Below are 13,292 nucleotides of genomic sequence, written 5' to 3' on the forward strand. Positions count from 1 at the left end.
AGCCCAAAGTGACGTTTTTAAAACCGCTGGCAAACTTACCATAGCGCCGCAACTCTCTCTACAACGCTTCGTTCAGGATGAACGTAGGTACGGCGCTTACGGTGATGCGGGTCGATGGTACTGCCAGCGGGGACACTTGGATGAACTCCCCGTCCAACGTTAATCCCTCACCGATCAGGTCACTGACGTGTTTCTGATCGGTCAGAAACATTACCAGTGCCTTATTCATACGGGATGCGTATGAGATGTTGGCGTGCCCCACCTGCTCCCCGATCGCCAGTAGAACTTGTTCTACGGAGGAGCTCGGTGGGGACCCAACGCGGACACCGTTCCTCAGTGACAGAGGCGACGCCGCAGAGGGCGAAGCCACGAGGCCACGAGGCTGCCGCGACGTCCGGCGACAAACAAAACTAAACTAAACTAAGAAAAAATACCAAACTACACTCGCACAATCAAAAACTATTAACAAACAATTCTAAAGTGCTCAGTTTTAAAAAAAGTTAGAAAAAACACCGAAATTTTTAGATCACCTATCCGCCACCGAGAGACACGTCCACCACCAGACACATAGATAGATAGATAGACAGATAGATAGATAGATAGATAGATAGATAGGTAGATGATAGATAGATAGATAGATAGATACATGATAGATAGGTAGATGATAGATAGATAGATAGATAGGTAGATGATAGATAGATAGATGATAGATAGATAGTCTGTCAGACTGACTGACTGTCTGTCTGCCCGCCTTTCTGTCTGACTGACTGACTGTCTGTCTGTCTGCCTTTCTGTCTGTCTGTCTGACTGTCTGTCTGTCTGTCCGCCTGCCTGTCTGACTGACTGTCTGTCTGTCTGTCCCTCCGTCCTGCTATTGTCTGTCTGTCTGTCCATCTGCTCCAGGCCCAGAAGCTCCAGCTGGCCCCGCCCTCAGGTCAGGGGTTGTACCGCAGCGGCTTGCATGTTGCGACTTGAAGGCTTCCTTGATCCGGCGTCCAGGGCCTTGCACCAAAGTCCCTCTCACCTGCTGTGCTTTGACCTGCGACTACTTCTGCAGCCGTGCAGGAAGGCAAGGCTCAGGATCCACCAGGGTATCTAGCACATCTGGAAAAGGAGAACCTGGACTCTTGGAACCGCCGCCAACGAAAAAGAAGAGAGGCAACAGGAGAAAAAGGCAGCGCTCGCTCAGTCAGGATGATAATGATGATGATGATAATGATGATGATGATGATGATGATGAAGACTCTTGGTGGCTGCCGGTAAGAAAAACCTGTTGAGATGTTTGAGAAGGCACAGAAGCTGCAGGTTGACTCCAGTCGTTCTGCTTCCAACAGTCGTTCACGGCCCCCCCCCCCTCCCGAGGCACCTGTCAACGGCACCGTGGCACCCAACAGCGGCAGCCCCTCCCCCGTCCTCCTGGCTGTGGCTGCTGCCACCGTTCTGCTGGCAAACCTGCTCAGATGATTCCGGTTATGCAGGACGATTGTGAAATGATGACTGATGATTGACTTTGAATGCTGGTCAGAGGAGGAGGAGCTCACTGTTGCTTGGTAACCGTGTGTGTGTGTGTGTGTGTGTGTGTGGCAGGTCACCAGCTGATCCCCTGGACTGGTTGGTGACTTGAGTGACGCAGCAGCAGCAGCAGCAGCGCCGCCTCTTAAAACATTAAAGTCACTTAAATGTCTTCAATAAAGATTCTTTCCATGCAGGTGTGTGTCCTAATTTGTGTGTCAACAAGCGAAGCGGCTAGCGGCTAACAAGCTAATCAGCCGCTATCACCTAGCAAGCTAGCAGTCTTCAAAGACAAAATGCAGAGAAAAGAAGACAATAGAAGGCGTCAATAGAGATGAGGGAGAATAGAAATAAAAAGATAACAAAATAAAAGCACTCAATTTTAAGCGTGAGAGAAAAGAGTCTCAACCTGGATTGAAACCCGTTCACACTGACTTCACTTGTGTTGGCAGCTGCTTCCATCAGTGAGCAGCATCACAGCTCAATGCTGCTTCGCCATGTTGACTCTGAACTCTGGGCTCCACTATCGGACCTGAGTCTACACATCAGAGTCCTACTGGGCTTATAATCTATGAGCATTTCATTGTGTTCTGGACCTGCACCGTTCAGTGGCTTCTAGACCAGTAGCAGAACCTTCCAGTCGATGCTATTGCTGACTGGGAGCCAGTGGAAAGTCTTCACAACTGGATGTGCGCTGATCTCTCAGTTGTGGTAAGAACCCGAGCTGCAGCGACAAAGATTCATACAATTTTTATTGACAATTTATTTATTTGTTTTTTAATTTGAAATTGTATTTTGCATGTTGGCCCTGTGATGAAGTGGCGACTTGTCCAGAGTGCTACCCTGCCCCAGCTGTCCTAGGGTGACCCCTGCCTTCACCCTAGGACAGCTGGGAGAGGCTCCAGCAGATCCCCGGGACCCTGAGCTCGGGAATAAGCAGGTATAGAAAATGAATGAATGAATTAATACATTAGTGGTTCTCAAAGTGAGGTCCAAGGACCACAAGAGGTCACAGAAAGCCCAAAAGCCTATGCCTATTGTTGTAATACATATAAATATATAAAATATAAACTGTTCTTTATTACAAAAGTGCAATGCAAATGATCTGAACTTTAAATATCAACAAAATGCAAACCGGAGTAAATGGAATAGTTAAGGCCAAATCAAAAGAAAAAAATGCCACAATATATAATATAAAACATTTAATGGTGGTGTAACAAACCAAGTTTTTTTAAATGTGTAGTGTCTCTTCTTGTCCACTAGATGGCACTGTAGTTCGCAGACTGTTGTGTTGTGATTTGCGTTTAATTTCTTTGTTTTTCTATTGTCGGAAATGAGTCTGACCGGAAGAGGGGTACCGAGCAAAGATTCCGTTAAAATGCTGTTAAAAGATTCCAACTTTGTGTTAAAGTGGCCATGTACAAATAAACGAAGAAAAGACCCTTATTTTGACCATGTCTGGCCCGCTGTGTGTCTCTGTCTGGCCCGCGGGCCACGTCTTGGCCCGCTGTGTGTCTCTGTCCGGCCGCGTGAGGCAGTCATAAATGATGTGATCTACCGGTCGATGGCGAAGGTAGTTTGCCGCGATCGCATGGAGACTGTTGTTATTCTATATTTAGTTTAATGCATTATAGCTGTGAGAGTTAGTATATTATCAAATATTGTATGTATGTGTTAGAAGTATTAGAGTTAGTTAAATGTTTAAATGTAATGAATGTCAATAAATGTAGTCCTCTTATAATCATTTGCCCATTCTTATCAGTACCATTCAGAACCTCGGAGTAAAGACAGATACTGTTTGACTGATTAAGCCTCAGGAACAGTGACATGGGGTGATCAGAGTGGGGGTGAACACAGAAACTGCATTTGTTACCCCCCATAAAGTTTATGACCCATCCAGGCACGGGAACAAGAACTTTTCACCTCAGGGTTTTATGGCAGGAAAGTTTTCAGCAGACCAGATCGAGAGGAGGATGGACCATTTGGCTCCCGGCCAAATAAGGACTTGTTTCCTGCCACAGATTAGCCTAAAACGGGGAAGGCTACACCACTGGACAGCCAATAGGAGGACGACATGGAAGAAGACATCTACATATGTTATTACTGTTTGTTTCTGTATTTAAGATGGCGTAAGGGACAGAGAGATCAGACTTGGCATCTGATAACACATTGTTGTTGTTAGAGTTAAGCCTCCGGAGCTCTGTACCAAGTATCTTGTTTTTTCTGTTACTAAAACTTCTTAAGATTTCACTTGTCTACTACTATCTTCATTCAACGAACACGTGGTGTGGTAGCATGATATTAGGTAAAGGAACCAAACCAACAAGAGACAGAGTCGCGAGGATACTTCCGCGGGTCCGCGGGACTTCAGCGCTGTTTCCCACCAGAACTCTTCTTCATGTTGGCTGCACAAGCAAGTTTTGGCAAGTTTGCAAACTGTGACAGAAAGTGTGACGTGATCAGTATCGCTTGTCGCGCGCTACGTGTTCAGGTGCAGGCTGAAGGCAGAGGGGGCGGGGTCCTACAAGGGGGGGGGGGTCTGCTGCTGCCGTGTCATGTCATTGCAAATTGCGCATTGTTGTTGTTGCTGTGGTGTTCATTCTGGCAGCCCTAGGAGCCCCCCCCCCAGTGGGTGGGCCCAGAGCAACTGCGTGGCTTGCCTGTCCGCAAGCGCCGCCCTTGACTCTGCGCAGCCAGTACGTAGTCGTGGTGAATGGGCGGCACAGCGGTGCTGCCTGCAGCGTCGTAGTTTACGGTTCTGAACGCAAACAAACGTGAATTTGCTCCCAAAATAAATTCACGTTTAATCCAAGAGAGTTCTATCGATCTTTATTTTGCCGCAGACTTCCGCAAATGTCTCTGCCAAGTGAGCCATTTACCTTTGAGAACACATTCCACATGCAGTGTGACCTGCCATTGTTCTACTTCACGCTTCAGTGGAGACACGTGACTGTAATCAACCAATGGGAGCGTTTCGTCCGACGTCAGGGGTGAAGCGCGAACTACGTCCACAGTAACAACCAACTCCAATAGTTCACTGTAGTTGTTGCTCTTTTCCCACTGAGGATGTCCTGCAGCAACACCGCGGAGTCAGGAGAGTTTGGAAGCATTTCCACCTCTCCTGCGCCCTTCATGAAGATGAGCAGTCCCAACGCAGTGAAGGCCGTATTCACAAAGCTGGAGGCGTTCATGGACACTGTAAATAAGCGGCTGGACAGGATGGAGTCGATGCTTTGCAAGGTCAGAGAGGAACTCAAGGTCACCAGAGGCTTCAGTAAGTTTGTTTTAGTTGCCCGGTGTGTGTGTGTGTGTGTGTGTGTGTCTGTGTGTGTTTTTTATATATATATATATGATTACTGATATTTTACACTTTTACGTTGGTGCCTATGGAATGGACCGATTATTAGGTTACTTTATCCCATGTGATTGTGAAATTAACCTTCATACTTTTTCCCGCTCTTTTTACAGGAAGCTGTGCGAAGGTTGCACAATGGCGAAAACAACACGCACACATATGATCCACAGACAAGGTAAGATAAGGTTTTTGTTGGTGGAAATATTATTTCATGTGTAATTCCAGCCTGTGCCTTCATTTCTCCAGGCCATTATACCCTCCTAACACCTGGCTTCCTTTGTTCCACAGTGTATCCCCCCCACCACCACCAGGGGGTGACAACACATCTTTGGAGGGAAGTTTCCTTGGCTCTGGGATGTGGAGCCTGAAGTCACAGTGGGTGAGTCACAATGTCCAATGGCTCTAAACATAAAATAAACCGAGACTTTAAATCAGTTTCATTTATCAAAACATCTTTCTCTCTTCTCTCTCACACCGCTCTACTGTATATGCTGAGTTTGATAATGAATTAAAGCCATTTCTTGTCTCTAGCATCCTGCAAGACCGACTTGGAGACGATTCAGTTACAGGAAGAACCAGGATGAGAATCGCAGAAGAAAGAGGAAAGCAGGATTGCTGCACGCATGAGGCAAAGGAAGAGAAGAGTGAGTGAGACCACATGTCCCCATGTAGTAACATGTAGTAACATGGGGAAATTACTTAATTAAGAGTAATTTTATTAACTCTCCCCCACTTTGATGTGTTCAGTGGTCTAACTCCTGTTTTCCCTGTGCTTATGCAGCTGTACAATGCGAGAGCTGGTGTCCTCCAAACTGGGGAAGAGGCCTTGTGGGGGACTGCAACAGTGGACCTCATGTCCCAAGAGGAGGACTCCATCTCGGATGGAATGCCTGCGTGGGTTGTCCGGCCTCCACCCCGCAGTGCAGAGTTGTCCACACTGTGTGGTGTGCTCCAGCAGAGCCTGGACATTGACCAGAAATATGTTGTAACTCACCGGCAGAGACTTGATTGACTTGAGGCCAAAGGCCACCAGTGTCTTTTAAATGGCACATGCAGCAGCAGTGCTTGTATTGTGTGTGTATTCTATTCTATTCTATTGTCCTTTGAAATAAAACTGTTTGATCAGAAAAACATGTGTGTAATTCATTTTTGGGTGACATATATGTACATTATACATATGATAATATACTACTAATAATAAATAAAAGGAATGAAATAAATACAATAATTAAAAAAAATATGTAAATTTAAATTAAAAATAACAAGCTCCTCCCTACACACTGGACCAATGGGAAGGGGTTTTTATAGGAGGGGCAAGACAGACCAGGTGTGAAATACAAATAGCTGTGGCCCCCACCAAAACTGGTATGTATCCAGGAGTATCCAGGAGTATTCCGGTCTGTGTAACAACAGGGATACTCCTGAATATCTGGGCTGTATCCAGGAGTTTACAGGAATATTCCGGCCCGGATACATGGCTTTTCATGCAGTGTAGGCAGGGAGAGAGAGAGAGTGGTAGAGAGAGGTCGGCAGGGAGGGAGGGAGAGAGAGAGGTAGGCAGGGAGGGAGAGAGAGAGAGTGGTAGAGAGAGGTAGGAAGGGAGGGAGGGAGAGAGAGAGGTAGGCAAGGAGGGAGAGAGAGAGAGAGTGGTAGAGAGAGGTAGGAAGGGAGGGAGTGGTAGAGAGAGAGAGGGAGGGAGAGAGAGAGTGGTAGAGAGAGGTAGGCAGGGAGGGAGAGAGAGTGGTAGAGAGAGGTAGGAAGGGAGGGAGGGAGAGAGAGAGGTAGGCAGGGAGGGAGAGAGAGAGAGTGGTAGAGAGAGGTCGGCAGGGAGGGAGAGAGAGAGAGAGAGTGGTAGAGAGAGGTCGGCAGGGAGGGAGAGAGAGAGAGTGGTAGAGAGACGTCGGCAGGGAGAGAGAGAGAGTGGTAGAGAGAGGTCGGCAGGGAGAGAGAGAGTGGTAGAGAGAGGTAGGCAGGGAGGGAGAGAGAGAGAGAGAGTGGTAGAGAGAGGTCGGCAGGGAGGGAGAGAGAGAGAGTGGTAGAGAGACGTCGGCAGGGAGGGAGAGAGAGAGAGTGGTAGAGAGAGGTAGGAAGGGAGGGAGAGAGAGAGAGTGGTAGAGAGAGGTCGGCAGGGAGGGAGAGAGAGAGAGTGGTAGAGAGAGGTCGGCAGGGAGGGAGAGAGAGAGAGTGGTAGAGAGACGTCGGCAGGGAGGGAGAGAGAGAGAGTGGTAGAGAGAGGTCGGCAGGGAGGGAGGGAGAGAGAGAGGTAGGCAGGGAGGGAGGGAGAGAGAGAGTGGTAGAGAGAGGTCGGCAGGGAGGGAGAGAGAGAGAGTGGTAGAGAGAGGTCGGCAGGGAGGGAGGGAGAGAGAGAGGTAGGCAGGGAGGGAGGGAGAGAGAGAGTGGTAGAGAGAGGTCGGCAGGGAGGGAGAGAGAGAGAGTGGTAGAGAGAGGTCGGCAGGGAGGGAGGGAGAGAGAGAGGTAGGCAGGGAGGGAGGGAGAGAGAGAGTGGTAGAGAGAGGTCGGCAGGGAGGGAGAGAGGCGGCAGTCAGGCTCCAGTCACTGGGAAGATGGCTACAGTCGCTGCCAGCGCAGCAGTGCAGCCGCAGGATGGATTCAGCACCACGGACAGCGGCAGCAGCAGCAGCGGAGGCAGGATGAACGGGCTGAACGGCAGCATCGGAACCGTCGGAACCATCAGCAGCAGCTCCAGCAGCAGCACCAGCAGCAGCACCATCCCCATGAAGGACCAGGACGCCATCAAGCTGTTCGTGGGTCAGATCCCTCGGAACCTGGACGAGAAGGACCTCAAGCCGCTCTTCCAGGAGTTCGGACACATCTACGAGCTGACGGTGCTCAAGGACCGATTCACCGGCATGCATAAAGGTTCGACTCGGCTCGGCTCGCCCCGGTTCGGCTCGGTTCTGACTGTCTGTCTGTCTGACTGACTCTCTGGTCTCGTAGAGTCAGTTCGATTAGAATAAAACAGAAAGGTTCTGGTGTGTGTGTGTGTGTGTGTGTGTGTTAGGCACGTTGTCCCACTTCACTGTCATCGTTCGTTTGGATGGAGACGGTGACACGCACGCGCGTGCACAAACACGGACACTTTGTTTTCCCTTCACACACGCGTGCCCACGCACTTCACACCGCTTGTTTTGTTATTTTGAGCGCGAGGGCAGAACACGTGGACGAGTTGACGGCGAGCGCGCGGTTTGTTGTCCAGACACAACGTGAACGCACCCACGTGAACTTCCAGATGAGAACGCCTGTGTGTGTGTGTTTACATCGGTCCGCACACGCTGCAAGAGTGTGTGTGTGTGTGTGTGTGTGTGTGTGTGTGTGTGTGTGTGGCGCGAGGATCTGTCTGGAATCATCTCTGATTTTATTTTGAAAAAACAACAATAACAAAAAACTCAATAAAATCCCACCAATTCTTTCCCGCCAGACCAGAATGAGCACCGAGTTCACAGCTGATGCTCCCGCGGCCATGTGACCTCACGCGGACATTTACGTCGCCCGATTTGTTTCTCCTCCGGACGTCAATACATGGCGGAAAACACACACACACACACACACACACACACACACAGTAATCGGGATCAATCGCTACTAATAATAGTTTTATTAATGTTTGGAGGCTGATGGGGCCGCTTTTAGTTATTATTATTATTGTTATTATTATTATTATTATTATTATTGTTATTATTATTATTATTAGCAGCAGCAGCAGCTTGATGTTGGTGTTGATGTGGAGGGAAATTAGGGAAGTTTTAAAGCAGCTTTAAATGACTCACCCCCCCCCCCCCCCCCACCCAACACACACACAGCTTGTCAAAGCCAGACGGTGTTTTTATGAGTATTATTATTACACCGTCTGCAGTTCAGAGCTGCTGCTGAATGTCTCGCATGATAGCGGAGCTCTCCCTCTTTTTCCTCCTCCTCTTCCTCTTTCTTCTCCTCCTCTTCCTCTTTCTTCTCCTCCTCTTTCTTCTCCTTCTCCTCCTCCTCTTTCTTCTCCTCATCTTCCTCTTTCTTCTCCTCCTCCTCTCCCTCTTCCTTCTCCTCCTCATCTTCCTCTTCCTTCTCCTCCTCATCTTCCTTCTCCTCCTCCTCTTCCTTCTCCTCCTCCTCATCTTCCTCTTTCTTCTCCTCCTCCTCTTCCTTCTCCTCCTCCTCCTCTTCCTTCTCCTCCTCCTCTTCCTTCTCCTCCTCCTCCTCCTCATCTTCCTCTTTCTTCTCCTCCTCCTCCTCTTCCTTCTCTTCCTCCTCCTCATCGTCCTCTTTCTCCTCCTCCTCCTCGTGATTGATTAAAATGTTTTTCAGTCAGTTTGTGCTGTTGACGTCCTGGTCTTTCCTGACTGTCCTTAGCCACAGGAAGGATGATGATGATGATGATGATGATGATGATGATGATGATGATGATGATGATCCTCCTCCTCTCCAAGGCAGACCAACCAGACCCCCCAACACACACAACAGCCCTCCTCCTCCTCCTCCTCCTCCTCTCATTCCTCTTCATCCATTCAAAGTCACTTTGTTGAAAACGGCTGCTGCACTACAGATGTATTTTTTATTATTTAATAAGATTTCACCGGTGCATTATACAGATGAGCCCCCCCTTCTTTATTATTACTCCTGCTCTTGTTCCTGTGTCTCACTGCACTTGTGGACGGCAGCCAGGTGGCGCCAGAGAGAGAACATGGGGTCAGAGTCGTTAGTTAATAGATGATCTGCTGGAGCGTCTGGTCGATCAATGATTGACGATCAATTCAGCCGATCGTCTCTGCTGTCACTCACCGCAGCCGTCTGCAGTACAGCAGAGGAGGCGGAGCAGCGACAGTCACGTGGAGCCGGGTGTTTAGAATCTGTGTATTGACAGACCTCACACTTCACACTGAAGCAGAATTAGCAACGACCTCACTGTGATGTTGCAGTGAGTGATGGCAACTGGGGTCAACTGGTCGTCAGTGCGAGAGCCCCATTGGTCACAACATCTGTTCACAGAATCAAATCTATTGTTTTCCAGCTGTTTCTACATCTTGATTCAAATAACGGCCCTGAAGTCAGGCAGCGACGCTCAGAACACGATCAGAACACATTGAGGTGATGGACAGTCTGGCATCAATGAGCTCCATCTACAGCGACATTGACAGTAATCATGAGGTCGTTAACTGCAGATGATGATCACCTGCAGTTAACGAGACCACAGAGAGAATCACCATCAAACCTCAGTGGTCCTCAGCTGCTGCTGCTGCTGCTGCTGCTTTGGCTTGGACTGAGTTTAGTGTCAGTCATTTCAATTGGTGTGCGTGTCTGCAGTGCTACATTGTTGGGCCTCTGAAGGTTTCAGCAGGAGACAAATTGCTGCTGGAGTCACAGAGCAGGAAGTGAAGCTGCAGCTGCAGTTTAAAGTCTCCAGTTGACCTCTTATAGGTGGGGGGGCGGGGGAGGGGGGTGGGGGGTCTAACACAGTCAGCACTCAAGCAAAAAAACAGATGTTACGCAGCTAACGGTGCTGTTAGCAGGAAGGAAACAGGAAGTGGGCCGGGTTGATGTGCTTCAGTTCTGCACCAATGAAGCAGAATCTCGTACAAGTGAGTCGATTCCTCCACTTCCAGGTGTATTGCATGCATCAGATCACTTTGAAAACAAAAACACAATTTCCTGTGTGTGTGTGTGTGTGTGTGTGTGTGTGTGTGTGGGGGGGGGGGTGCACCCTAACCCTTCGCCTCTCACGTCTTTGTGAGTTTTTTGTAATTGCCTTGAATAAAACTTGAAGAAATTGTGGCCCTCAGAAAATGCTGTCTGTCTGTCTGTCTGTCTGTCGACTGTCTGTCTGCCTGCCTGCCTGCTTGCCTGCCTGCCTGTCTGTCTGCCTGCCTGCCTGTCTGTCTGCCTGCCTGCCTGCCTGCCCGTCTGTCTGTCTGTCTGTCTGCCTGCTTGCCTGCCTGCCTGTCTGTCTGCCTGCCTGCCTGTCTGTCTGCCTGCCTGCCTGCCTGCCTGCCCGTCTGTCTGTCTGTCTGTCTGCCTGCCTGCCTGCCTGCCTGCCTGCCTGCCTGCCTGTCTGTCTGTCTGCCTGCTTGCCTGCCTGCCTGCCTGCCTGCCTGCCTGTCTGTCTGTCTGCCTGCCTGTCTGTCTGCCTGTCTGTCTGTCTGCCTGTCTGCCTGCCTGCCTGTCTGCCTTTCTGTCTGTCTGTCTGCCTGCCTGCCTGCCTGTCTGTCTGTCTGTCTGTCTGCCTGTCTCATTTCTCACTGTGGTTTCTGCTGATTCCAGTTGTCAGGTCACCTGACCCTCAAGAGAGAACCCATCTCATCATTTTCTCACTCTTTAGATGGAAAATCAGTTTTGAAAGAAAAGGAAATCAGCCAAACTATTCTCTCAGTCAGAATTCACTTCCAGGTTCAAATGATTTTCTTGTTTCTCTCTCATCAAAAAATCACATCAGAAAATAAAACAGCGACGACCGATTTTATTCTTTACTATTATATTTTACTCACTGCAGTTCATGCAAGAATAGTTTCCCCACTCACTCACTCACTCACAGGGAGCCAATAGACTGAAACTTCTGGTCTGTTTGCAGAGAATAAGTGAGAGAGAAATCTCACTCTCTTTATTGCTGGACTCACTCTTTCATTCTGGACTCACTCTGGCACTGACGGTTGTGTTGCACTGACCTCAGTGCAGCTCCAGGTTGATGCCACTAGATATAATAATAATAATAATAATAATAATAATAATAATAATAATAATAATAATAATATTAATAATAATGATAATGTGTTTGTGTGAACAGCTCTGACTTGAAGTCAATGGCGGTGCTGATGAAGTGTCAGCAGCTGTGAAGTCACACTGCAGGACGACGCTCCAGATGTTGCTCATTATATTCCAGAGGAAACTTTGTGTTGAGAACTCGACCGCTTGCTTTACCTTTTCCAAATGCAAAACGATGATAAACAGGCGAATCACGGGATTAATAAAACCTGGGGACCTCTGGTCATTCGTAAGCCCCTCCCCCCACGTCTGTGTTTTACTCTATTTAACATCAAGACCCAGAAATGTGAAAGCTGCAAGGTGCCTTGTGAACAGGGTGCAGTGTGGGTGCTGCTCTGCAAGTCATCCGTCTCATCATCATCATCATCATCATCATCATCATTCATCCATCCATTCATTCATCCATCCATCCATCCATCCATCCATTCTTCTATACCCGCTTATTCCTACTCAGGGTCCCGGGGGTCTGCTGGAGCCTCCCTGCTGTCTTCCGTCTCTTTGTCTTCAATGTGTTCACTCTTTGATTGAACAGTTTGCTCTTTGTTCACATGGGTTTCCAGTGATAATTCCCACTGATAATTCCCCCCCGCAGCCTCCATTGTTCAACTGGGAAAGAAGGAGAAGCGGCGCTCAATAAAAACAAAGTGTACGCTGCGGTCACTGAGATCTGCAGGGGAGCAATGTGGTCACATGACAGCTGTGCTTGGAGAAATAAGGTCCACCGTGATAACTACAAGTTACCAGAGGTCACCAGAGGTCACCAGGTAAAACTAGTCCCCCCGCCTCCCCCGACACCGTGGAGATCCGGTGACGGGGGCGCGGGGGGGTGCGGGGGCGAGCGTTGGAGATGGCGATGGTTCTGGTCCTGCTGAGATGGCGTCGTGTTTTCACAGACAAGACGTGGGCCACTTCAAATCAGTTGGCGGGCCGGATTTGGCCCGCGGGCCGGACTTTGGGCATACCTGCTGTAGCCAATCACAATCTGTTACTAACTGGTGTTTACTGTCTGAGCCCTTTGCAGCGTCACGAGGGGCTGACTTCCAAAGACTGCACCACAGTGCAGTGAATGTTCTCCAGTCAGCAGGCTGACTGCAGCGTCTCTCTGTCGCCCCCTGCAGGTTGTGCCTTTCTAACGTACTGTGCCAGAGAGTCGGCCCTGAAAGCCCAGAGTGCCCTGCACGAACAGAAGACTCTACCAGGGGTAAGTGACCTCTGACCTGTGACCTACGCCCCAGGCCAACATCCCTCCTGGAGGTCAGCCTTAGGAAACCACAATGCCACACGCACGCACACACACACACACGCACACACACATGCACACACACACACACACACACACACACACACACACGCACACACACATGCACACACACACACACACACACCCTCACAGTCACTTTGCGGTGAACTGAAGTCATTCTGCTTGGAAGTTTTGATCTCAGACAATTTAAAAGCATTTGTTGAAGTGAAGTGAGGTGAAGATGTGAACGCTCCTCCATCCACACAGAGTCCAAAGCAAAACACAGCAGTGCACGCATCAGGCTGAAGCATTGTCAGCTTGACTCGTCATGATGCTAATGGATGTTTTCTTCACCTCAACACAACACTTTTTAACGACAACAAACTTTATATTTTTTGAACCACAGTCATGCTGCAGTTA

At 49.0% G+C, this 13,292-nt stretch overlaps 1 protein-coding gene and 1 long non-coding RNA gene across 2 annotated transcripts; both read left to right on the forward strand.

The window, feature by feature from the left end:
• Positions 1–1,384: 1,384 nt before the first annotated feature.
• Positions 1,385–1,708, forward strand: LOC142882452 (uncharacterized). Its single transcript, XR_012925794.1, has 2 exons — positions 1,385–1,469; positions 1,588–1,708. It is a non-coding gene; the product is annotated as an uncharacterized LOC142882452 (long non-coding RNA).
• A 5,703-nt stretch (positions 1,709–7,411) lies between these two features.
• On the forward strand, positions 7,412–12,848 carry LOC142882451 (CUGBP Elav-like family member 4). The gene is made up of 2 exons (XM_076017197.1): positions 7,412–7,747; positions 12,751–12,848. The coding sequence occupies exons 1-2, from the start codon at positions 7,432–7,434 to the stop codon at positions 12,846–12,848; spliced, it is 414 nt and encodes a 137-aa protein (XP_075873312.1). The 5' UTR covers positions 7,412–7,431.
• Positions 12,849–13,292: the final 444 nt, after the last annotated feature.

The sequence above is a fragment of the Nelusetta ayraudi genome, unplaced genomic scaffold (assembly GCF_046127955.1).
Source record: "Nelusetta ayraudi isolate G7.1 ecotype Tasmania unplaced genomic scaffold, CSIRO-AGI_Nayr_v1 ptg000283l, whole genome shotgun sequence".
Taxonomy (NCBI): domain Eukaryota; kingdom Metazoa; phylum Chordata; class Actinopteri; order Tetraodontiformes; family Monacanthidae; genus Nelusetta; species Nelusetta ayraudi.

Bases quoted from the DNA above. Each gene is read 5' to 3' on its own strand.
- LOC142882451 (XM_076017197.1), top strand. From the start codon at position 7,432: ATGGCTACAGTCGCTGCCAGCGCAGCAGTGCAGCCGCAGGATGGATTC. The intron at 7,748-12,750 runs GTTCGACTCGGC...CGCCCCCTGCAG, and splicing joins ATTCACCGGCATGCATAAAG to GTTGTGCCTTTCTAACGTAC.